A 25223-nucleotide genomic window follows, 5' to 3' on the forward strand; every position below is an offset into this window, starting at 1 on the left:
TCCCCGACTGCATCCTCCCAATTGCATCCTTTATCTCCTGCTCCACTATCGCTCCTTCCAATGTAGCCCTGCCCCCCTCCCCTAATCTCGGGTATTCCAACCCATCTAGAAATTCGTGCATCTCCTGGTCTCCCCCAGGTGGCTCTGACCTGTACAACCTCTCATAAAATTCCTCAAAAACCTTGTTAATCAGATCCGGAGCCACCACCAACTTCCCTGCCCTATCCCTCACCTGAACAATTTCCCTTACCGCTGCCTCCCTCCGGAACTGACCAGCCAACATATCTCCACCTCATCTCCATGTTCGTAAACTGCACCCCTTGCTCCTCTCAGTTGGCGCACCGCCTTCCTGGTAGATAGTCGGTCAAAGCTCGCCTGTAGTTCCTCTTTTCCAGCTTTGCTGGGTCCCCATCTTCTGCATAACTCCTATCTACCTCCAACATATTATCTATTACCCTCTGCCGCTCCAACCTCTCCTCTTTGTCCACCCTGACCTTAAACAAAATCACCTCACCCCTCACCACCGCCTTTAGAGCCTCCCAAACAACTGCCTTTGACGCCTCACCCGTACAGTTGAAACCTACATATTCCTCAATTACCTTTTCAATTTTGTCACAGAACACTTGTCCCCCAAAAGTCCCACATCTAATTTCCACCCCGGCCTCTGCGCTACCCCCTTCTCCAGTACCATATCCACCCAATGCGGAGCATGATCTGACACTGCAATTGCCAAGTATTCCGACCCCTTAACCCCAGCCAGTAAAGTCTTTTCCACCACGGAAAAGTCGATCCGCGAGTATACCTTATAGACTGCTGAGAAAAACAAGTACTCCCGTTCCCTTGGGTGCAGAAACCTCCAAGGGTCCACTCCTCCCCTTTCCACCATTAGCCAGCCAATGCCTTCCCCCCCCACCATGGGACCAGCGAGCGTGGCCGTGATCTGTCTAACCTTGGCTCTTGCACCAAGTTCCAATCTCCCCCCACTATCAGTTCGTGTGTGTCCAAGTCGGGGATGGCCCCAAACACCTTTGCGAATCCCACATTGTCCCAATTGGGGCTGTATACATTTAACAGCGCCACTACCCTACCCTACAGCGCCCTGTCACAATCACATACCTAACCCCCCGATCTGCCACCACCTTCTCCATCTGGAAGTGTACTCTTTTGCTGACCATTACCGCAACCCCTCAAGCCCTTCCATCAAATCCAGAGTGAAACACCTGACTAACCCAGCCCTTTTTAAGTCTCACCTGGTCTTTCACCCTCAAGTGAGTCTCCTGCAGCATTGCTACATCGGCTTTCAAACTTTTAAGATGCGCAAGCACCCTTGACCAGACCTCCTAACCCCCTCACGTTCCACGTAACTAGGGATCTCTCACCCCCCACCACTCTTCTTATCCACCATAATCATACCACCAGGCCCTGTCCCATTAGCCTGACCACCCCTATCCATTAACATCAAACCCCTTCCCCCCCCCTCCCAAAAACCCACCTACATTTCCTCTCGAAAAAAATCTTCCAGCATCGATACCACCCCCCTCCCCTCTCCTCATCGGCCCATCAAATCTGCTAAGCAGGCACCAATGTCCGCAGTCCTCCTCTCACCTTCGTTCACCAGCCGACTTTAGTTAACTAGCGCGGGTGACTCCCCCGCCACGGTATACCATTCCCTCCCACCCAGTCCCAAAGAAAATAAAAACAAAAATCCAACCCATATAATTCACTAAAATAAGATATAACCGTCGCAACACAGAATGCCAATCAACCCATCTAATAACTTGAACTCTGTAACAATGTGGAGAAGTAAATTACCATACATGTCAGTAAAAAAAGAGTTATAGCATTTATACATTTTCCAGCTCCCCAATCACAGTCTACAGTCTCTCTTCCAAGCCTTCGGCCCTCACGATCACCTCAGCCACCTCCCGTCTCGAAATAAAAGTCTTTGGCATCATACATCACCCTCAGCTTCGCCAGGTATACCAAATCGCACCCCCTCTTTGTACAGTGTCACCTTCATTCACCTGAAAGCCGCTCGTCTTTTTGCCAACTCCACCGTCAAGTCCTGGTAGATCCGAACTCCAGCACCATCAGCTTCGCCCAGCTTAATACCTTCTCCTTCATGCAGTACTTATGGACCTGATAATTACTGCTTTTGGCGGCTCATTCGCTTTGGCTTCGGCCTTAATGACCAATGAGTTCGCTCCAGCTCGTATGGGGAGGGGTTCTCACCCTCCCCCATAACCTCTGCCAACTTCTTAGCAAAGTACTCTGTTGGCCTTGGGCCCTCTGTCCCTTCGAGCAAGCCCACAATTCTTAGATTGTGCTGCCTCGAGCGGTTCTCCAAGTCCTCGAGCTTTGCTCAGAGTCCTCTGTTGACCTCCACCACCCTCTGCAGCTTGTCCCCCATCGAGGTGAACTGGTCGCTGTGCTGCGACACTGCCTCCTCCAATTCCTTCATCTTCTCGTCCTGCTCCCTCACCTCGGTCTTTGCCACAGCTACCCTCACCGGGGCAATTGCCTCCTCCACCGATGACTTCAATGCAACCGCCATCTCCTTCCCCAAAGCCTCCATGTGCCTTGCAAACTGCTTTTCCAGCTCCACTGCCATCACCTCGGTCATCTTCGCCACTGAAAGTAGCGGGCCCCACCATGTGGTCCAGCATCTGCCATCTTGTTAGCACTTTTGCTGGTCCTCTCAATGGCGAGCCCGTGTTTCCTCCCTTCCTCGACGCTGCTTTTCGCATCCTATAACAACTTATTATTTTTCCTTTTTTTTTCCAACCCTTCTTCAATCTCTTTTTTATATAATGGAAAAACAAAAAAAAATTTCAAAATTCCTTCAAAAAAGAAAAAAACTTTCACCCAGTTTCTTTAAAACTTCTTTCTCTTCTTTTTTGTATTCCTCCAGAATTTCCGTGGGACCGGACTTCAGTCCTCTTACAACATCCTAGGCGGGAGCCAAGCAATGTGGGACATTTCACTTACATCACGCTCTGGCTTCGGGCCTGCCACCTCGTCCTCCGTTTCGCTCCGTCCCCGCTGCTCCGACCTCTGCGCGCACTGGGCCCGAATCCTCAGCACCAGCCGCCCGACACCCGCGCGGGGTTCCTCGCCGGTTTTCAAACCGGCCCCACTTGATGCCCGGGACAGCCCCAAAGGCTGACAATTCCACTCGATGCGGCCGACCCGCTTGCAAACGCCGCCGGATGTCTGGGTAAGGCTTACTTTAACAGGTTGACACACAGACAGTCCATGGTAAATTCAGAAAATCTGTTAACGAATCAAACAACTGAAGACCAGTGGAGAATATTTAAAGAAACATTTAAAGAGATGCAGAGTGAGTATATAGCCCCGAGAAGAAACGGCTCCACTTTAAAAAAAACAGCCATGGTCAACTAAAGAGGTTAGGGGCAGCATAAAACTAAAGAAAGCGCTTACAAAAATGCAAAACATAACACAAATCCAGATCAGTGGGATAGATAAAGACCAGCAGCAGGTCACAAAGCAGCTTATAAGAGCTACTAAAAGATATTATGAAAGGAAGCATGCAAGGCACATCAAAATCAATAAGAAATGTTATACTTATAAGGGAAAGCGGTGGCCAAGAGCAATGTAGGCCCACTCGATAGTCAGCGATAACAGGGAAATGGCAGGCACATTGAACAATTACTTTGCCTCCGTATTTACAGTTGAAAAGGAGGATAACTTGCTGAAAAAAAATCAAGGCAATAGAGGACAGGGACTTAATATAATTAACAAAGTACAGCATCAATAACTAGGACATTAATGGAACTAAAGAGTGGGAGAGCCAGCATGGATTTGTGAAGGGAAGGTCATGTCCGACTAATCCTACTGAATTTTTTGAAGAGGAGACTAAGATAATGGACAGGGGAATGTTGGTGGATGTTATTTTTATTTTTATGGACTTCCAGAAGGCATTTGATAAAGACCCACATAAGAGACTGTTAACTAAGATGAGCACACAAAGTTGATGTCAAATTATTGACATGGTTAGGAAATTGGTTGTGTGCAGGTGACAAGAGAGTGGGGATAATGGGTAATTACTTTAATTGACTAGTGGTGTACCACAGGGATCGGAGTTGGGGCCTCAATTATTCATTAATGACTTGGATGATGGTATAGAAAGTCATATATCCAAATTTTGCTGATGATACAAAGATGGGTGGCATTGTAGACAGCCCAGATGATAGCATAAAATTGCAAGAGATATTGACAGACTACAGGCAAATTTGTGGCAGATGGAATTTACTGTAAGCAACTGTGAGGTTATCCATTCTGGTATCCATTTTGGTATCCTCTACCAAAAAAAGGATATAGAGCAAAGTACTCTCTAAATGGAAAGAGTTAAGGTACAGTGGATGTCCAAAGAGATTTGGGGGTTCAGGTGCACAGATCTTTAAAATGTCAGGAACAAGTGCAGAAAATATTCAAAAAGGTTAATGAAATGCTAGCCTTTATACCTAGAGGGTTGGAATGCAAAGACACAGAGGTTATAGACATAGACATAGAACAGTACAGAACAGGCCCTTCGGCCCTCGATGTTGTGCCGAGCAATGATCACCCTACTTAAACCCACGTAACACCGTATACACGTAACCCAACAATCCCCCCATTAACCTTACACTACGGGCAATTTAGCATGGCCAATCCACCTAACCCGCACATCTTTGGACTGTGGGAGGAAACCCACGCACACACGGGGAGGACGTGCAGACTCCACACAGACAGTGACCCAGCCGGGAATCGAACCTGGGACCCTGGAGCTGTGAAGCATTGATGCTAACCACCATGCTACCGTGAGGCCCCGAATTATGCTACAGCTATACAAGACCCTGGTTAGACCCCACTTGGAGTGAACAGTTCTGGGCACCACATCATAGGAAGGATATTTTTCCTTGGAGGGAGTTTACCAAAATGATACCTGGACTAGAGGGGTTAAGTTATGAGGAGAGATTATACAAATTAGGCCTGTTTTAACTAAAATGTAGAAGGTTAAGAGGTGATCTGATCAAAATATTTGATAAAGTAACAGGGTAGATAAAGGACGGAATTCTAGGTTCCCCAGCCATGTGTTAGTCGGCAGTTCGCTGGTGGTGAAATTTTATACTCCCACCACTTGCAAATGGGATTTTCCCCATCGAAGCCAACCCATGCTGCCAGGAAACCTGCGGCGGGTGCGCGCTGTTGGCGCAAAAAGTGATTCGTGACAGTCAGTGAATTCTGGCCAAAATTTTCCACTGGTTGGAGATTCTAAAACTCAGGGGCATAGTCTACTTGGGACTTGACCATTAAAAGGTGATGTTAGGATGTATTTCTTCACTAAAAGGTTGGTAGAGATTTGGAACACTCTCCCACAAATAGCAGTTAAAGCTAGACCAGTTAATTTAAAAGCCGAGATAGATTTTTGTTAAGTAAAGATATTAAGGGATATGGGCCAAAGGCAGGTATATGGAGTTATGCAACATCAGCCATTATCTCATCAAATGGTGGGACAGGCGCAAGGGGCTGAATGGCCTACTCCTGCTCCCATGTTCCTATCTCAAAATAAGAATAGCATGCTCATTAATGCTCGGTTTGGCTCCATATCGAATTACAGCCTCAGCCAAAATATAGGCAAAAGAGCTGAACTCCAGAGGTGAGGCGACAGCAACAGTCCGAGACATAAAAACAGTTTTTGACAGATGTGTTGTCAAGACACCCTGGCAACACTAAAGTCAATGGGAATCAAGGGAAAGGTCTCCATTGGTTGGAGCGATATCTATAATAGTAATCTTTTAGTGTCACAAGTAGGCTTACGTTAACACTGCAATGAAGTTATTGTGAAAATCCCTTAGACACTACACTCTGGCGCATGTTCGGGTACACCAAGGGAAAATTCACTGTGTCCAATTCACCTAACAAGTATGGGATTTGTGGGAGGAAACCGGAGCAGCCGGAGAAAGCCCACGCCAACACGGGGAGAACATGCAGACTCCGCCCAGACCGTGACCCAGGTCGGGAATCGAACCCAGGTCGCTGGCGCTGTGAAGCAACAATGTTAACCACTGTGCTACCATGCCGCCAATATCGAACACTAAGGAAGATGGTTGTGGCTGTTGCCGATCAACCATAGCTTCAGAACATCACTGCAGGAGTTCCTCAGGGTAATGCCCATGTCCAACTATCTTCAGCAACGACCTCTCCACCATTAGGTCACAAGTGGGGGATACTCACTGATGATTACATAGTGTTTATTACCATACCTGACTATTCAGGTACTGAAGCAGCCCATGTTCAAATACAATGCGAGACCTGGGCAACATTCAGGCTTGGGCTGATAAGCGCAAGTTATATTTGAACCACACAAGTGCCAGGCAATGGCCATCTCCAACAAGAGATAAATTTAAATATCTCCCCTTGATATTCAATGGCATTACCATTCCTGAAGCCCCAATATCAACATACAGGGAGTTACAATTAACCAGAACCTGATAAGGATCAGCCCTATAAATACTGTAGCTACAAGAGCAGGTAAGAGGTTGGGAACTCAGTGGCATATAACTCCCCTTCGGGCTTCCCAAAATCTGTTAGTATTGTTACGATAGGGAGATGTTAGGAAATTGGATTGATGTAGTAGTCGCAATTTGGGGGTTAACCGACGGAGAGTAAAACTGCTCTCACTGATTCACACACACACCTAGCCCGAGTTGCATTGTCCCATTCAGGCTTAAACACATTAATGGTAATAAACAGCATTCCTCTATTCAGCCAGAGTGTTTCACTCAAGATCCATTGTCCTCCAGACACTCTGCTCTGACTAGCCATTAGCCTATTGCAGAGTTTGATTGAGCTCTTTTGTCCATATATTGGATGTTAATTGCATAGTCATAGCATGGCCCTGTTCTTTTGTAAGAAGTCTTGAATTCACCCGAGGAAGGAGCAGTCCTCCGAAAGCTCGTGTTTGAAACAAACCTGTTGGACTTTAACCTGGAGTTGTAAGACTTCTTACTGTGCTCACCCCAGTCCAACGCCGGCATCGCCACATCCTGTTCTTGTGTGTAAAGGGACTGGACAATTAAAAAGCCCAGATAGCGATGATGAGTTCAAGTCTGGATATGCCTGGAGAGAACCATCTTTGAGGGGCTGGGCAGAACTTGGAGAGTTAAAGAATTCTGTTCGAAAAGGTAGGGGCAGAAGGATTTGGAAAGCCACTGGGAGAGGTCATGAAAAACAGCAACAGAGACAGGCTTTCGGAAAGAGGTCTGAGGGAGCTACACACTAACAGCAGGAATATGTCTATAAATGCAAGTATAATTTTTGCCTGCCTGCATAAGTGGAGTTGAGAGCTGTATATTCATTCTACGTGCTGTTTAATGGGAAATCGTGTGTTATGATTAAGAGATACATGCAAGCTGTTCCTGTTATTACTTTTTCTTTTGTTTTAATAAGGTTTTGTTTATAAAAATAACCACGCCCTATTTCTTATGTAATCACTCCTGGAGCAAATCGATCTTTCTGCACGGTCTTAAAAATTAAAATATTGCGGGTTTGGTCCAGTATCTTAGCCACTGTTGGGATCTGACCGTCAGAAATGTGATTCAACATTTTCCACTCCCATGGCTGAGTGCTGCTTCAACACTATAGCTCAGAACTATCCAGGAGAAAGCAGCCCACCTGAATGGTACTCCATCCACAGCAGCGGGGGTGCAAGGAGGGGCAGCAAACAATTTCTCCTTTATGCAGTCTCACTTCCTCCAATCCTGGACCGAAACAGGACTAGACAGGGTAGATGCAGGAAGGATGCCCAGGTGGCGGGTGTGTCCAAAACCACAGTCTGAGGATACAACCATTTAAGACAGAGAAAAGGAGAAATTTCTTCACCCAGAGTGTGGTCCGCCTGTGGAATTTATCACAGGAAGCAGTTTAGGCCAAAATGCTACCGGTGGCAGAGTGGTATTGTCACTGGACTAGCAATCCAGAGGCCTAGAGTACTCTGGGATCCCGCCACTGCAGATGGTGAAATTTGAATTCAATTAAAAAATCTGCAATTCGAAGTTTAGTGATGACCATGAGCCATTGTCGATCGTCAAAACCATCTAGTTCACGAATGTCCTTCAGGCCCATATGTGCCTCCAGACCAACAGCAATGTGGTTGACTCTTAAATGCCCCTCAAGGGCAATAAGTGATGGGCAATAAATGCTAGCACAGCCAGCAAAGCCCACATCCCATAAACGAATAAATAAAAATGTTTTCACGAAGCACGCACTAAGTGTGGCGGGGATCAAAGGATATAGGGGGAAAAGTGGGATTAGGCTATTGAGTTTGGATCATCAGCCATGATCATAATGAATGATGAAGCAGGCTTCAAGGGCCAAATGGCCTCCTCCTGCTCCTATTTTCTATGTTCATAAGAGCACCTTGGGCTGGATTCTCCGATCCTGCAGCTGTGTCCACAGGATCCGTCTGGTCTTACAACCAGAAAGTCGGTGCCACCCCTGCACCGATCGTCCATCCGGTGGGGGGCTAGCAGCCACGCAGAGTAAAGCCACCAGTCACGCCATATAACATGATGCCAGCCGTGCGCGGACCCGGCCTACCAAAAACTGCCCCCATGACCAGCTTTGCCACCCCTGGACCCTCCATCCAGTCATCCCAGCCCCTGACAATGGCTCCCATGCCAGCAGAATGGCTCTTTTCCCCCCACCCCCCCCCCCCCCAATCATGGCAGCGCTGGACTCCATCCTCAGCCGCCACACGAGGTCCCCGAATGGTGTGAGCACACGTGTCCCACGCCGTCGGGATTCAGCCCATCGGGGGAGGGCCTCAGGTGACGTCCTGAGGCAGTGCATGTGGCGTACTCCCAGAGTACGCTGTTTGAGGGGGTGGAGCATGGCAAAAACAGCACCGCCTCCAAAACCGGCGATTCTCCGGCCGATCGTCGAACGCAATTTCGCCGTTGGCAATTGGAGAATCCCGCCCCTCATCTTTTGATTTGGCACTTTATGGCTTTCTGGACTCGATCATGTTGACCAACTTCAAACCACAAACTTTGCACTCATTTTGACTTTTGCCTCCCTCCCCCTCAAGTGCTAGTCTGTATCTTGTTTTCACGTTTTTGTTTTCAAACAGAGTTGTTTATTATTCTGCTATTAACACTTCCACTCTGGACCAATGTTTTGTTTCTTTACTGCAACCATTGTTTTTTGTTCCATGGCATCTTTTGTTATTTAATCTCTTCCACCCTCAAACCTACCCCAGACCTTCCCTTTTGTTCCATTTCTCCCCACCCCCCCATTTCAACAGCATAAAACCCAGCACTTTCCTACTTCTCTTTAGCTCCAAAGAGTCACTATTAATTTTTTGAACCCCCTTTTATTCTTAATCAACCGTTTGTTGCTTTTAGCAATATTTCAACTAAGCCTTTATAAAGGCCTGTTATTCGAGTACCACATACAAAGGTTAATTGGTGAATATCACTTGAAAGAATATAAATATTGTTTTAAGCAAATAAAGATATATGGGACCGAGCAAAAGCCAAGTCATATTTAAGTTTTTTTTGTCTTCAGTTTTTACCAGAGGAAGCAGTTAACAGGATCTGGAAAGGGAATCAAAGTGTTGCATCGGTAAGATGTAACACTTAACATTGCTACCAGCAAATGTAACCAAATGCTGTGAAACTTTTAAGATAAACAAAACTCAGGCTGGATAAGATACATTCGAGGATTCTTAAGAAAGGAAATTGCAAGGCTTTGACATAAACATTCCAGAAATCATACAAGCTGAATGTAGGGAAAAGCGAGGTGTTCCCGGTGAATGAGCTGGCACAGCGGGCTAATTTACGGTAGCGAGGGATAGGTTTCGGTACTTGGGGATTCAGGTAGCGAGGAAATGGACGGGGCTCCATAAGTGGAACTTAACGAAGCTGGTGGAGAAGGCCAGGGAGGATCTTAAGAGGTGGGATACACTGCACTTAACGTTGGCGGGGAGGGTCCAAATAGTCAAAAAGAATATTCTGCCGAGGTTCTTGTTTATCTTTCAGGCTCTCTGGATCTTTATACCAAAGGCCTTTTTTCAGAAAGTGGGCACAATCATCTCTGACTTTGTATGGGCGGGGAAGGTGTTGAGGGTGGGGAGGACCCTGCTACAGAGGCAGAGGCAGCAGGGGGGGTTGGCGTTGTCAAACTTGCTTCAGTATTATTGGGCAGCAAATGTGAACAAGGTGCGGCAGTGTTGGGAAGGAGAGGGGGTAGAGTGGGTTAGAATGGAGGAGGAATCTTGAAAGGGGTCTAGTTTGAGGGCTATGGTGACAGCAGCATTGCCAATGGTTCCGAGTAGGTATTCGGGGAGCCCAGTGGTGCAGTCCACGGTGAAGATATGGAATCAGTTGAGGACGCATTTTAGGGTGGAAGGGATGTCGGTGCTAACGCCGCTGTTCGAGAATCATGGGTTTGAGCCGAGGGGGGGGATGGTTAGTGTATACAGGAGGTGGAGGGAAGTGGGGTTGGCTATGAGGGAGTAGGTCGTACATTTGGTGGCTCCCGTCTCGGACTTTTGGACCTTCTCCCCCCGACTTATTTGCGCTTTTGAGGGCGGAACTGGAAAGCAATAGTACTCAGGCACAGGACCCATACAGAATTGTATGGACCTAAGAAGCCGGAGGGAACGTAAACAGCAGAAGAAATGGTCAAATAAGGGCACAGTGGAAGCTGTGAGAGGGACCAGCATGGCTGGTGTTCAGAGCACGGCGCCGACAGCCCAGCCCACAATGGAGCAGCTGCTGCAGACTATGCAAGAGGGCTTTTCGGCTCTGAAGCGGGACAACTTGGAGCCACTACAGAAGTCGATTGACCGGATGGAAAAAAGGCTAGATGATTAGGCTGAGATGCTCCACCAGTTGGAGAAGTCAGTGGAGGAGCAGGCTGACTTTCAAACGGTGGCGGATGTGGAGATTCAGAGGTTGAGGGACCAGCAAAAAGTGCTTCTGGAAAGGCTGGAGGACCTGGACAACAGATCTCATCAGCAGAAACTGAGAATCGTGGGACTCCTGGAGGGGGCAAAGCGGTCAGACGCTGCCGCATTTGTGGAGGGTATGTTTCAGAGGTTGCTGGGGAACGAGGTATTCCTGCGCCCGCCTATGGTGGACAGGGCACAGAGTGCAGGTGAGGCAGCCGCAACGAGGGGGTCCCCCACGAGCTATGGTGGTACGCTTTCACAGGTACCTCGACAAGGAACGGGTGCTGCAATGGGCAAAGAGCACACAAAGCTGCACTTGGACAATATCACCCTGCGTGTTTACCAAGATTTGAGCGCTGAGGTGACCAGGAGGAGGGGAGGCTACAGACAGGTGAAATTCGGGCTGTTTTTTCTGGTGCGACTGTGGGTTACGTATGAGGGTCAGCACCACTATTTCGAGGAACCCGAAGAGGCGATGGACTTCGTTAAGAAGCAAGGGCTGGCCCTGAGCTGAGGGTGTTTGGACTCTTGTTAGAACTTAAGTATATGTGGTGTCTCTCCAGTTTTGAAAATTGCCTGTCTGTTTGGGTCTGTTTTTGTTGTTTCTTTGCATGATTTTTGCTTGGTTTAACCTGAATGTTTCCTTTTTGAGCTCTTTGATTAGTTGGAGCTTGGCTGGGGGGGGGGGAATAATAAAGAAAATAGTTAAAAGGGTTAAGGGGGATGCTTCAGGGAAACTTTGTGCAATCTTTTCTGTATGGGAAGGAATGAGAGTGCCTGTTACTTCTTATCTCTTTCCTTTTTTTTGTCTTGTTTAACTTGAATTGTGCTACTGTAGGGGCTGTTTATGACTTGTATAGAGTGTTTGCTTAAGTAGGGCTGATATGGGGAAGTGGTGTGGATGGGTTGGGGGAGGGGAGACTGGGAACAATGGGTGGGAGACGCACTGGCGCCAAGGCTGAGCGCCCCAGGCTAGCTGAGTAGGGCCAGTCAACGGAAGCCGAGGTGGGGGGTGTGAATATAGTTAGATTAAAGCAGGGGTTAGGTGATAGGATGGTGTTGCTGGGAGGGGGGAGTCGTTCTGCTGATGGGGATGGAAACTGGGCATGGCAACAGTGAGGAGGTCATGGGTGGAGCTGGTCAGGAGGCGGGCCAGATGAAGCGCGACACATGGCTGGGGGGCTGGCAAGGAAAGGGGATGGCTGATCGGCAAAGAGGGGGGGGGGGGCGAAGTGCCCCCCAACCAGGGTGATCACCTGGAATGTTAGAGGGTTAAATGGGCCAGTGAAGGCGCATGTGTTTGCGCATCTGCGGGTTCTGAAGGCGGACATAGTCATGCTGCAGGAGACACACCTGAAAGTGGCAGACCAGGTTAGGTTAAGGAAGGGCTGGGTCAGTCAGGTCTTTCATTCGGGGCTTGATTCCAAGACGAGGGGGTGGCGATCTTGATTAATAAAAGGGTACAATTGACTTCCGGTTGCGGCTATGCTAAGCCACACGTTCGGCAGCTCCCGCTTTTATAGGACTTGTGGGCTCTTAAGGGCCCCAAACGGCGCTGAATCGACGATTCCCGGTGGGTAAAGGGGTCTGGAGCAAAACCCCCCCGGGATTTATGGTGCGGACCCGGAGTGGGGCGAGGAAAAAAAGGCAGCAGCTCCCCTGGAAAAGCGGGGGAAGGTGGACAAAATGGCGGCCTGTTGAGCCCCTGAGTGGAGGCAGTGGGCGGAGGAGCAGCAGGCGGCCCTTCTGCACTATTTTACGGAGCTGAAAGGGGAGTTGCTGGAATCCCTGAAGGTTACAACAAGTAAGCTGCTGGGGACCCAGACAACCCAGGGTGCAGCGATACTAGAGTTGCAGCAGCAGGCCTCTGAGCGCGAGGATGAGGTCTCGGCCCTCGTGGGGAAGATGGAGATGCACGAGGCGCTCCACAAAAAGTGGCAAGATCGTTTCGAGGAGATGGAGTTTCGATCAAGGAGGAAGAACTTGCGGATCCTGGGCCTCGCGGAGGGGCTGGAGGGGTCGGACCTGCCAGCCTATGTGGCCGTGATGCTGAATTCGCTGGTGGGGGCAGGATCCTTCCGCCTGCCCCTGGAGCTGGAGGGGGCCCACAGAGTACTGGCCAGGCGGCCTAAGGCGAATGAACCCCCGCGGGCGGTGCTGGTGCAGTTCCATCGGTTCAGTGACCAGGAGTGTATGCTGCGATGGGCCAAGAAGGTGAGGAGCAGCAAGTGGGAGAATTCGGTAGTGTGCGTCTACCAGGACTGGAGTGCGGAGGTGGCTAAGGGGAGGGCCGGGTTCAACCGGACGAACGCGGTGCTCCACTGCAAGCAGGTGAAATTCAGCATGCTGCCGCCTGCGCGCTTGTGGATCACCTACAAGGACCAGCATTATTATTTTGAGTCCCCGGAGGAGGCGTGGGCCTTTGTGCAGGCTGAAAAGTTGGACTCGAACTAGGGATTGGGGACTGTGGGGGTTTTTTGTATCACTGTTTATGCTGTTGCTGGTTATTCTGTTTGTTTTTTTTCCCGCTTTCGGATGAGGTTGGTTATGGTTTTGTGTTTGTGTTTTAAGGGGGGTGTTGGGGTCTGTGGTTGTTCTGTTTTTGTTTGTACGAGGTTGGTGGATGGGTTGGGACTGCTATTTGGGAGCTGCGTTGAGGGGGCGGGGTGGGGCAGTGGGAAAGCGCGGGCTTTCCTCTGGTTTCCCGTGCTGCGGGACGAGGGGGGTGAAGCTGGAGGCAAGGGGCGTGGATATCAGTTCCTTTTTCCCGCGCTGGAGCGGTGCCAAGGAGCTGCTGCGGGTGGGGGGTGACCCCATATCAGGGGGGGGGAAAACTGGGTTGCTGCTGGATTGGCCAGAGAGGAGCTGGTGTGGGTCGGGGGGGTCTGGGTGAGGTTCTATCGCGTGGGAAACGGGCCGAGTGGGGGGGTGCTGGCCAGGGGCGAGCAGTCGATGGGCTATGGCTAGTCGACGGGGAGGGGTGCCCCCCTGATCCGGCTGATCACGTGGAACGTGAGGGGGTTGAATGGGCCGGTTAAGTGGGCCCGGGGCTGAAGGCGGACGTGGCCATGCTCCAGGAGACTCACCTGAAGGTGGCGGACCAGATTTGTCTGAGGAAGGGGTGGGTGGGGCAGGTTTTCCATTCAGGGCTCGACGCGAAAAACCGGGGGGGTGGCGATCCTGGTGGGGAAGAGTGTGGCGTTTGAGGGGTCTGAGATGGTGGCTGATAGTGGCGGCAGATATCTGATGGCGAGCGGTAAGCTGCAGGGGGAGAGGGTGGTGTTGGTAAATGTGTATGCCCCAAATTGGGATGATGCTGGTTTCATGAGGCGTATGTTGGGCCGCATTCCTGACCTGGAGGTGGGGGGCCTGATCATGGGGAGGGGGGGGGCTTCAATACGGTACTGGATCGTTCTAGTTCTAGGACAGGCAGGAGGCCAGCGGCGGCCAAGGTGTTGAGGAGGTTTATGGACCAGATGGGAGGGGTGGATCCCTGGAGGTTTGGGAGGCCGAGGGCTCGGGAGTACTCTTTTTTTCTCCCACGTGCACAGTGTTTATTCCCATATTGAATTCTTTGTCCTGAGTAGGAGGCTGGAGGATGCCAAATATTCGGCTATAGCGATTTCGGACCATGCTCCGCATTGGGTGGATCTGGAGATGGGGGAGGGGCGGGACCAGCGCCCACTTTGGCGTCTGGAGGTGGGGTTGTTGGCAGATGAGGAGATGTGCAGGAGGGTCCGGGGATGTATCGATGGGTACCTCGAGGTCAATGATACTGGGGAGGTTCAGGTGGGGATTGTGTGGGAGGCTCTGAAGGCAGTGATTAGGGGGGAGCTGATCTCCATCCGAGCCCATAGGGAGAGGGGGGAGAGGAGGGAGAGGGAGAGACTGGTGGGGGAGCTGTTGAGTGTAGATAGGAGGTATGCGGAGGCCCCGGAGGAGGGCTTGCTGGGGGAGCGGCGTAGCCTGCAGGCCAAGTTTGATTTATTAACCACCAGAAAGGCGGAGACACAGTGGAGGAAGTCGCAGGGAGCGGTCTACGAGTATGGAGAGAAGGCGAGCAGGATTCTGGCACATCAGCTTCGCAAGCGGGACGTGGCTAGGAAGATTGGTGGAGTGAAGGATAGGGGTGGGAATGTGGTGCGGCAGAGGTCAATGGGGTCTTTAGGGACTTCTACAGTGAACTGTACCAGTCGGAGCCGGGGGGGGGGGTGCCATGGGCCCGATGCCCACGCACTACTTGTCCTTCCGCCGCCCCGCAGTATCCATTCGCGGGGCGGCTGAGGGGCAACCCGGCCCGCGCATGCGCGGGTTTCGCGCAAAAACGCGATGACGTCACCCGCGCATGCGCGGGTTGGAGTCTTCCAAACTGCGCATGCGCGGCTGACATCATATGACGCGTCAGCCGGCGCTAACCCCGGCAAGCGGGCTTAACGATTTTCGTTAAGCCCGTCTTGCCGGAGCCTACGGCGTCGGGCTGCTAGCCCCGACCGGGGACCAGAATCGGTCCCCGGTCGGGAAGGGGCGCGCTGCCGTAAAACCCGCCCGGGTTTTACGCCAGCTTTACGATTTCTCCCGTTTTGGGAGAATCGCGCCCTTGGTGTCTACGTTGATCAAAGACAACGGCCTGTATGACCCACAAGCCTCTGGGTCCTTATCCTGTTTCAGAATAAGCGAGATGGTGGCCTGCAACATCGTCTGGGGTAAACTCCCTCTGTCTCTTGCCTCGTTAAAGCCCCTGACCAGCACTGGCCCCACTATCCTGGCAAATTTTTTGTCAAACTCCACCGGATACCCATCTGGCCCTGGGGCTTTGCCTGACTGCATGACCTTCAGGCCCCCCAATACCTCTTTGATCCTGACCAGGGCCCCCAGTCCCCTCCCCACTCTTGGGAAGGTCAGTCCCTCCAGGAATCGCCTCATGTCCCCCGGGGGTTCTGAAGTGCACAGCTTCCTATTAAAGTCCTCAAAGGCCTTGTTCAGCCCTGCCGGGTCACCCACTAGATTACCCTCCTCATCCACTACCCTCCCTATTTCCTTAGCCGCTTCCCTCTTCCTTAGTTGTTGAGCAGGCATTCTACTGGCCTTCTCCCCATGCTCATAAATCACACCTTTTACCTTTCTAAGCTGCTCTACAGCCTTGCCTGTAGTCAGGGCTGCCCTCTCTCCCCTCTGCTGTTTGCGCTGGCCATAGAGCCGCTGGCAATTGCACCGAGAGCTTCTAGGGGCTGGAAAGGGGGGGGGGGGGGGGGGGAAGAAGAGAGAGCGAGAGCGAGAGACACACGGTATCATGGAGACCCGGAGGGAATTTGGCTGGTTCTCAGGATATAAATTGAACATGGCTAAGAGCGAGATGTTCGTAATTCAGGCAAGGGGGCAGGAGAGTAGGCGGAAGGGGTTGCCGTTCAGGCTAGTGGGGGAGAGTTTCCGATATTTGGGGATTCAGGTGGCACGGGACTGGGGCAAGTTGCATAAGCTCAACCTGTCCCAACTGGTGGAACGAGTGAGGGAGGAGGTCCAGAGGTGGGTTGCGCTGTCATTGGCGGGGAGGGTGCAGACTGTTAAGATGACAATTCTCCCGCGGTTCTTGTTTGTTTTTCAGTGTCTCTGCATCTTTATTCTGCGGTCCTTCTTTAAGAGGCTGAATAAAATTATTCTGGGATTTTTTTTATGGACAGCAAAGTCCCCGCAGGCGAAGAGGGTGATGCTTGAAAGGAACAGAGAAAGGGGGCTGGCGTTACCGAACTTCAGCAACTATTACTGAGTGGCCAACATAGCGATGATAAGGAAATGGATGGTGGGTGCGGGATTGGTTTGGGAGCGGATGGAGGCTGTTTCGTGCACGGGCAGTAGCTTAGCAGCCCTGATCCAAGCGCCACTGCCGGCACAGTACTCCACCAGCCCGATAGTGGTGGTGGCTCTTCGGATCTGGGGCCAGTGGAGGAGGCATGTAGGGGAGGTAAGAGCATTGGTGTGGACCCCAATCTGCGGCAACCACCGATTTGCCCTGGGGAACATGGACGGGGGGTATCGACTGTGGAGGAGGGCGGGGATTGTGAGGATGGGGATCTGTTCCTGGAAGGGAGCTTTCCGAGCATGAGGGCGCTGGAGGAGAAGTTAAGTTTGGGCTGGCGAGAGGGAACGACTTTGGATACTTACGGGTGCGGGATTTTGTACGCAGACTGGTGCCGTCCTTCCCACGTCTCCCGCCGAAGGGGAGGCAGGACAGGGTAGTTTCTAGGGGAGAGGGTGGAGTCTCAGACGTCTAGAAGGAACTAATGGGAGCTGAGGATACGCAGACCGAGGACCTGAAGCTTAAGTGGGAAGAGGGGGTGGGGGGGGGGGGGGGGGGGGGGGGGGGGGGGGGGGGGAGGAGGAGGAGATGGAAGACAGTATCGGGGCAGAAGCCCCGAGCAAAGTGAACACGACCGCAACATGTGCCAGGCTCAGCCTGATCCAGTTTAAGGTTGTGCACCAGGCCCACACGATAGGGGCCGGGATGAGCAGATTCTTCGGGCTGGAGGACACGTGTGCTAGATGCGCCGGAGGGCCGGCTGACCTTGTACACAGGTTCTGGTCGTACCCTAAACTCAGGGGGTATTGGCAGGGATTCGCAGATGTCATGTCCCGGGTATTGAAAACTGGGGTGGTAACGAGCTCTGAGGTGGCAATCTTTGGGGTTTCAGAGGACCCAGAGAGAGCGAGAGAGCGAGAGAGCGAGAGAGCGAGAGAGCGAGAGAGCGAGAGAGCGACGTTCTGGCCTTTGCCGAATATTGATAGCATGGAGGGACTCAAAGCCCCCCCCCACCACCACCCCGGAGGGCTGTGGTATGGCTATCGGACATGGCGAGCTTTCTTGGCCTGGAGAAAGTCAAGTTCGCCTTGAGAGGTTCGCTAGTAGGGTTCGCCCGAAGGTAGCAGCCGTTTATTGCCTTCTTCGCTGAGGAGTAAGCGTCTGTGCAAGGATGAGTCTGATACAGTTTAAGGTGGTGCATAGGGTGCATATGACTCGGGCGAGAATGAGTGGGTTCTTTCAGGGGGTAGCAGATGAGTGTGAGAGGTGTGGGCAGGGGCCAGCGAATCATGCGCACATGTTTTGGGGTTGTGAAAAATTGGGAAGATTCTGGACAGGAGTGTTCGCGGTCTTAGTGATATTTGGGGTTTCAGAGAAGACGGAGCTCATGGAGAGGAGGAAGGCCGATGTCTTGGCCTTCGCCTCTCTGATTGCACGGCGGTGAATTTTGCTAGAGGGGCGGTCAGCATCGCCAGCGGGAGTAGCAGCATGGTTGGGTGACCTGTATGACTTCCTGCGGTTAGAGAAGATAAAGTATGAGTTAAGGGGCTAAGCAGGGGAGTTTGAGAAAAGGTGGGGGATGTTTGTAACCATGTTTGAGGAGCTGTTCGTCGCAGGGGGTGGGGGCGTGAAATAGGAGGAAAATCTGTACAAAAACTGTATAGTTGATTGTTGGGAAGACTGTTTCCCAGGGTGTTTATTTGCTGTAACCTACTTTGAGACAAGTTTGAATAAAATGAGTTTTTTTTTAATGAATAAATATTCCAGAAACCAGTGAATTCAGAAGAGATACCTGGAACAATTGACGGGCATAATTCCAATTTTGAAAAAACAAAATATTTTTTAAAAATGACTTAAAAACCAGGCAAGAGAGTTTGACATCAACTTCAGGTACAGTTATGGAAACTCTTAAAAGATCATGGGCAATTTGGATCTGAATAAAGTAATAAAAACTAGTCAATATGATTTCACGAAAGGCAGATCCTGTCAATCTAACCATACGCTAGGCATGGATAGAGGATTGGCTGACTGGCAGAAGGCAGAGAGGGAGGATAAAGGGGTCCTCTTCAGGACGGCAGCCAGTGACTAGTGGAGTGCCTCAGGGGTCAGTGTTGGGACCACAACTTTTCACAATATGCATTAAGGATCTAAAAGAAGGAACTGAGGACACTGTTGCTAGGTTTGCAGATTATACCAAGATATGCAGATGGACAGGTAGTATTGAGGAAGCAGGGGGCTACAGAAGGACATGAATAAACTAGGAGAGTGGGCAAAGTGGCAGATGGAATACAATGTGGAAAAGTGTGAGGTTATGCGCTTTGGTCGGAAGAATAGAGGCATAGACTATTTTCTAAATGGGAAAGGCTGAGGAAATTAGAACCACAAAAGGGCTTGGGAGTCCTTGTTCACGATTCTCTTAAGGTTAACATGCAGGTTCAGTAAGCAGTTAGTAAGGCAAGTGCAATGTTAGCATTCATGTCGAGAGGGCTAGAATACAAGACCAGGGATGTACTTCGTAGGCTATACAAGGCTCTAGTCAGACTCCATTTGGAGTATTGAGTAGTTTTGGGCCCCGTATCCAAGGAAAGATGTGCTGGCTTTGGAAAGGGCCCAGAGGTGGTTCACAAGAATGAAGAGCTTGTCAAATGAGACGCGGTTGAGGACTCTGGGTTTCGAAGGATGAGGGGATATCTTATTGAAACTTATAGGATACTGCATGGCCGAGATAAAGTGTACGTGGAGAGGATGTTACCACCAGATGGAAAAACCAGAACCAGAGGGCACCATCTCAGACTAAAGGGACGATTGTTTACAACAGAGACAAGTAGGAATTGCTTCAGCCAGAGGGTGGTGAATCTGTGGAACTCTTTGCTGCAGAAGGCCCTGGAGGCCAAATCACTGAGAGTTAGGGATTATGGGGAGAAGGCAGAAGAATCGGGACTAAAATAAATCAGCTATGATCAAGTCTGCTCTGCCATTCAATGGGCCGAGTGACTTAATTCTGCTCCTAGAGGGCAGCACAGTGGCACAGTGGTTAGCATTGCTGCCTACGGCACTGAGGACCCGCGTTCGAATCCCGGACCTGGAAATCTGTCCATGTGGAGTTTCTACATTTCCCCGTGTCTGCGTGGGTTTCACCCCCACAACCCAAAGATGTGCAGGGTAGGTGGATTGGCCACGCTAAATTGCCCCTTATTGGGAAAAATAATTGGGTACTCTAAATTTTTTTTTAAAACCATTGTGCTCCTATGTCTTGTGGTCCTAATTAGGCCATTGAGCCGAGCCCATTGAGTCTGCTCCGGCGTTTGATCATGGCTATGTTCCTCATTTCCATTCTCCTATCTTCTACCCATAACCCCTGATCCTCTTATCAATCAAGAAATCCCATTATCAAGAACACCAGATTTGTGCTGGGAGGTGCTGTGTCCTACAAGGCCACACACGAATGCTGGAAGGTGGAATTAGACAGAATAGTTGTTTCTTAGAACATAAGAACTAGGAGCAGGAGTAGGCAATTTAGCCTCTCGAGCCTGCTCCAACGTTCAGTGCGATCATGGCTGATCTCATCATGGCCTCATTTCCACCATCCTGCCTGTTTGTTGGAACCCTTCATCCCATTCCTAAATAAAAATCTGTGTAACTCCTCAAATTTACCCACTGTCCCAACATCCACTGCACTCCGGGGTAGCATTCCACAGATTCACAAATCTTTGGGAGTAGTAGTTTTGCCTCATCACTGTTTTAAATTTGCTATCCCTTATCCTGTGACGATCTTAACCTCCTGTTTTTCTTTTAGGGAGTAATAAAGGACATCAACATGAGTGAAACAATACATGTGGTGTACGTAAGATTTCAGGAAGGTTGTTGCGACAGTTTCTCTGTGAGAGTTGGTAATAAAAATAAAGATAGCAGCTGAAATAGTCTGTAATAGCCACATAATTAGTTGACCAATAGAACCTAGTGGGCAGCAGCACAGGGAATGGGGGGGGGGGGGGGGTTAAATCACAGTGGAGTTCCCCCAAGAGTCTATTTTGGGATCTCATCTTTAACAATTGCATAAACCATCAATAGCTAGAAGTCACAAGCACAATATTAAATTTACAGATGATAAATAAATAAAAGAAGCTAATAAACAAGGTAAACTACAGAGCTGACCAGGATTAAGCTACAGAACACTTTAAATATACATAGAATTTGAGCAGGCAGGTAGATTAAATTAAATGTAGACATCCCTCATGTGATGAAACAAAATTTCAGGGACAATTTGGGATCCTACTGACAATAATAAGGAAACTATTACAACAAATGCCTACAGCCAATCAGTAAAGCAAATCAGATGCTGGGATATTTTGAAAGGTTAATATGGAGTCAAAATAGTGAGGTACCCATGCTGCGACTCAAGTTAGAATACTGTTCAGTTCCAAGATATTACAGCTATTGAAAGGATGAAGAAAATAACCATAATGATTGAGGGATTGGAAGGAAGGGATCATTCAGCAATTAGGCAGCTTGGACAAGAATTAACTGGAAAAAGACGATTAAGGTGTGTTTTTGTTTGTTTTACAATTCTAACAGGTCTAACTAACATAGACCATGGCATTCTGTTTTACTTGGTCCAAACTAGTAGATCCTACAGACAGCCTGAACTTGAAGATAAGTAAATGAGAAATGCAAAAACATTGATTTTTTAAAAATATTCCCATTCTCAACTCTGCTGCTGTGGAAGGTCCTAAGCAAATGGCAAGTAATTATCCACAAGACAGGTTCAGGTCAGATTAGCCAAAATTTCATTGAATACGATCAAAGAGCTAAATCCAACTCATATTCCTTAGTAGGTTAGAAAAAAATACAAGTTTAGGTGACTGATGACCACTTAACCCACAACTGTACTGATGCATTCATAGTTTCCCCTCACCATCACCTCCTTCAGATTTCACATGCAAACAAGGAAAATCATGAGCTACACTAAAGGAGGTCCACTAAAGGAGGCAAATCTTATTAATACTGGCAAACCAGTCTGTCTCCATTTCAAAGGTGCATAGTGAAAACGAAGTGGCTGAGCATAACAGCAAAGAAGCAAACAAAATAAAATATGAAAAGCTCAAAACACAAGCGTTGGTTTGCATTACTCAACAAGCCATCTTTAATTTTGGGTGGAGAGCGGTCAAAATCTTTATTACATAGTATCATGCATGCAAGTTAAAATATATCCCAGGTTCACTCTTGAGAACCTTCCCTGAAGCTCCAACGCCTCCCCCCCCCCCCCCCCCCCCCCAATCCCAGCACCTTGGTGGATTTAAAACAAACTGTAGGCAACTTCAATTACTGGACACAAGAGTACAATACTATTGGTTTTTTAAAAATGCAGAAATTGTATGAAAATACATTCCGCCCATTCAAGTAACACAAAGAACAAGGGCAATGTCGCATTGTAATTTTGTAGTGTCTGTAGGTGTGGTTTAAAACGTAAAAATGCAGATAAAGATCTTAAATGCTGAGGATTCCTCCAAACTGCAATCATTCTCCGGTGTAAATAAATCGCATATAGCTATAGAAACCGGATTGCACAGACGGTGAGCAAATAAGGCGCCCGGGAACAATATCAATGCACCAAACATTGCATTACAATCAGCTGTTCCCTTTTTTAAAACTCAGCAGTCGTTGTCTCCTAGTACACACACCCACCCCAGAAGGAAAGCTGTGGGTTCGGACATAATAACACCAACATCTCCCTTGTTGTTGCTGAGTCCCTGGTGACTGGTGCGCGGCTGTGTTGGGGCTGGGCCCGGTGCGCTCGCGCGCTCTCTCCCCCGGAGCTGCCGCCGCTGCAGCGCCCGAAGAGGCAAAGGGAGCATCACCTCGGCCATCCGCGCAGGCCACAGGCAGCCCACACACCATCACCATCACTCCGCTGTCCGGCAGGCAGTTTACCGCGGGGAGGAGACCGGCCTCACCTCAAAGCGGCCGCGGGTGATGCCATTCATGTCTCCGGCTCCGACTCTCGGCCGCTCCCGGATCCAACATGGACTCACCAACCGCCGCCTGACGTCACGCCCCCAAACACCAACAACCTGACTTTAATTTTTTTTTAAAGGCCGCATTTGCCCCGCACACCGTCACCCCGTTGTTAAAAACCAAAAACGTGCTTCCAGGGAAGTCATAGCGTTCCCCTTTAAACACTTTTCTTAAAGTTTAGATGCAGGCGATGCCGCCACGCGCCTGACGTCATTGGCCCGGGAATTCAGCGCATGGGATTTGTTTGGGTCCAGAGCAGCTGATCCCAGTGACTCTGCTGGAGACCCAGAGCAGCTGATCCCAGTGACTGCGCTCGAGGCCCAGAGCTGCTGATCCCAGTGACTGCGCTGGAGAACCAGAGCAACTGATCCCAGTGACTGCGCTGGTGGTCCAGGGCTGCTGATCCCAGTGACTGCCCTAGAGATCCAGAGCAGCTGACCCCAGGCCTGCTGATCCCAGTGACTGTGCTGGAGATCCAGGGCTGCTGATCTCAGTGACTGTGCTGAAGGTCCAGAGCTGTTGATCTCAGTGACTGCGCCGGAGGCCCAGAGCTGCTGATCCCAGTGACTGCGCTGGAGGCCCAGGGCTGCTGATCCCAGTGACTGTCCTGGAGATCCAGAGCAGCTGATCCCAGGCCTGCTGATCCCAGTGACTCCGCTGCAGATCCAGAGCTGCTGATCCCAGTGACTGCACTGGAGATCCAGAGCAGCTGATCCCAGTGACTCCACTGGAGATCCAGAGCAGCTGATCCCAGGGCTGCTGATCCTAGTCACTGCGATGGAGGTCCAGAGAAACTGATCCCAGTGACGACGCTGGAGGTCCAGAGGCGCTGATCTCAGGGCTGCTGATCCAAGTGACTCCGCTGGAGGTCCAGAGCAGCTGATCCCAGGGCTGCTGATCCCAGTGACTGTGCTGGAGATCCATAGCAGCTGATCCCAGGGTTGCTAATCCTAGTGACTGCGTTGGAGGGCCAGAGCAGCTGATCCCAGTTACTCCGCTGGCGCTCCAGAGCAGCTAATCCCAGGGCTGCTGACCCCAGTGGCAGTCCTGTAGATCCAGAACAGCTGATCTCAGTGACTCAGCTGGAGGTCCAGAGCAGCTGATCCTGGTGACTGCGCTGGAGGTCCAGAGCAGCTGATCCCAGTGCCTGCGCTGGAGATCCATAGCAGCTGATCCCAGGGTTGCTGATCCTAGTCACTGCGATGGAGGTCCAGAGAAACTGATCCCAGTGACGACGCTGGAGATCCAGAGAGGCTGATCCCAGGGCTGCTGACCCCAGTGGCTGCACTGGAGATCCAGAGCTGCTGGTCCCTGTGATTGCGCTGGAGATCCAGCACAGCTGATCCCAGTGACTGCGCTAGAAATACAGTGCAGCTGATCTCAGTGCCTGTGCTGGGGATCCAGAACAGCTAACCGCAGGGCTGCTCAACCCAGTGGCTGTGTTGGAGGTCCAGAGCAGCTGATCCCAGTGACTGCGCTAGAGAACCAGAGCAGCTGATCCCAGTGACTGCGCTGGAGATCCAGAGCAGCTGATCCCAGGACTGCTGATCCCAGTGGCTGCGCTGAAGATCCAGAGCTGTTGATCCCAGTGACTACACTGGATGCCCAGAGAAGCTGATCCCAGTGACTGTCCTGGAGATCCACAGCAGCTGATCCCAGTGACTGCGCTAGAGATCCAGAGCAGCTGATCACATGGCTGTTGATCCCAGTGACTGTGCTGGAGATCCAGAGCAGCTGATCTCAGTGACTGGGCTGGAGATCCAGGGCTGCTGATCTCAGTGACGGTCCTGGAGGTCCAGAGCTGATGATCTCAGTGACTGCATGGAGGTCCAGGGCTGCTGATCTCAGTCACTGCGCTGGGGGTCCAGAGCAGCTGATCCCTGTGACTGTCCTGGAAATCCAGACCAGTTGATCTCAGAGCAGCTGATCCCAGTGACACCGCTGGAGACCCAGAGCAGCTGATCCCAGGTCTGCTAATCCCAGTGACTGTCCTGGAGATCCAGAGCAGCTGATCCCAGTGACTCCGCTGGAGGTCCAGAACAGCTGATCCCGGTGACTATACTGGAGATCCAGAGCAGCTGATCCAAGTGACTGCGCTAGAGATCCAAAGCAGCTGATCACAGGGCTCTTGATCCCAGTGACTGTGTTGGAGTTCCAGAGCTGCTGTTCCCAGTGACTGTCCTGCAGATCCAGAGCAGCTGATCTCAGTGACTGGGCTAGAGATCCAGGGCTGCTGATCCCAGAGCAACTGATCCCGGTGACGGTCCTGGAAGTCCAGAGCTGATGATCTTAGTGACTGCATGGAGGTCGAGGGCTGCTGATCTCAGTAACTGCGCTGGTGGTCCAGAGCAGCCGATCCCTGTGACTGTCCTGGAAATCCAGGGCAGCTGATCCCAGAGCAGCTGATCCCAGTGACTCCGCTGGAGACCCAGAGCAGCTGATCCCAGGTCTGCTAAT

At 50.5% G+C, this 25223-nt stretch overlaps 1 protein-coding gene across 4 annotated transcripts in view; it reads right to left on the minus strand.

The window, feature by feature from the left end:
• fbxl2 (F-box and leucine-rich repeat protein 2) overlaps positions 1-22937 on the minus strand; it is a 308660-nt gene extending 285723 nt beyond the window's left edge. Inside the window, exon 1 of one of the 4 annotated variants that reach the window (XM_038809918.1) lies at positions 22706-22937. In XM_038809918.1, the coding sequence (XP_038665846.1) occupies positions 22706-22735 (30 nt within the window). In that variant the 5' untranslated portion in view covers positions 22736-22937. Of the gene's footprint in view, positions 1-22609; positions 22648-22705 lie in introns of those variants that run through there. The other 3 variants (XM_038809916.1, XM_038809919.1, XM_038809917.1) reach the window with 3 other exon arrangements.
• Between the last annotated feature and the right edge of the window lie 2286 nt (positions 22938-25223).

The sequence above is a fragment of the Scyliorhinus canicula genome, chromosome 10 (assembly GCF_902713615.1).
Source record: "Scyliorhinus canicula chromosome 10, sScyCan1.1, whole genome shotgun sequence".
NCBI lineage: Eukaryota > Metazoa > Chordata > Chondrichthyes > Carcharhiniformes > Scyliorhinidae > Scyliorhinus > Scyliorhinus canicula.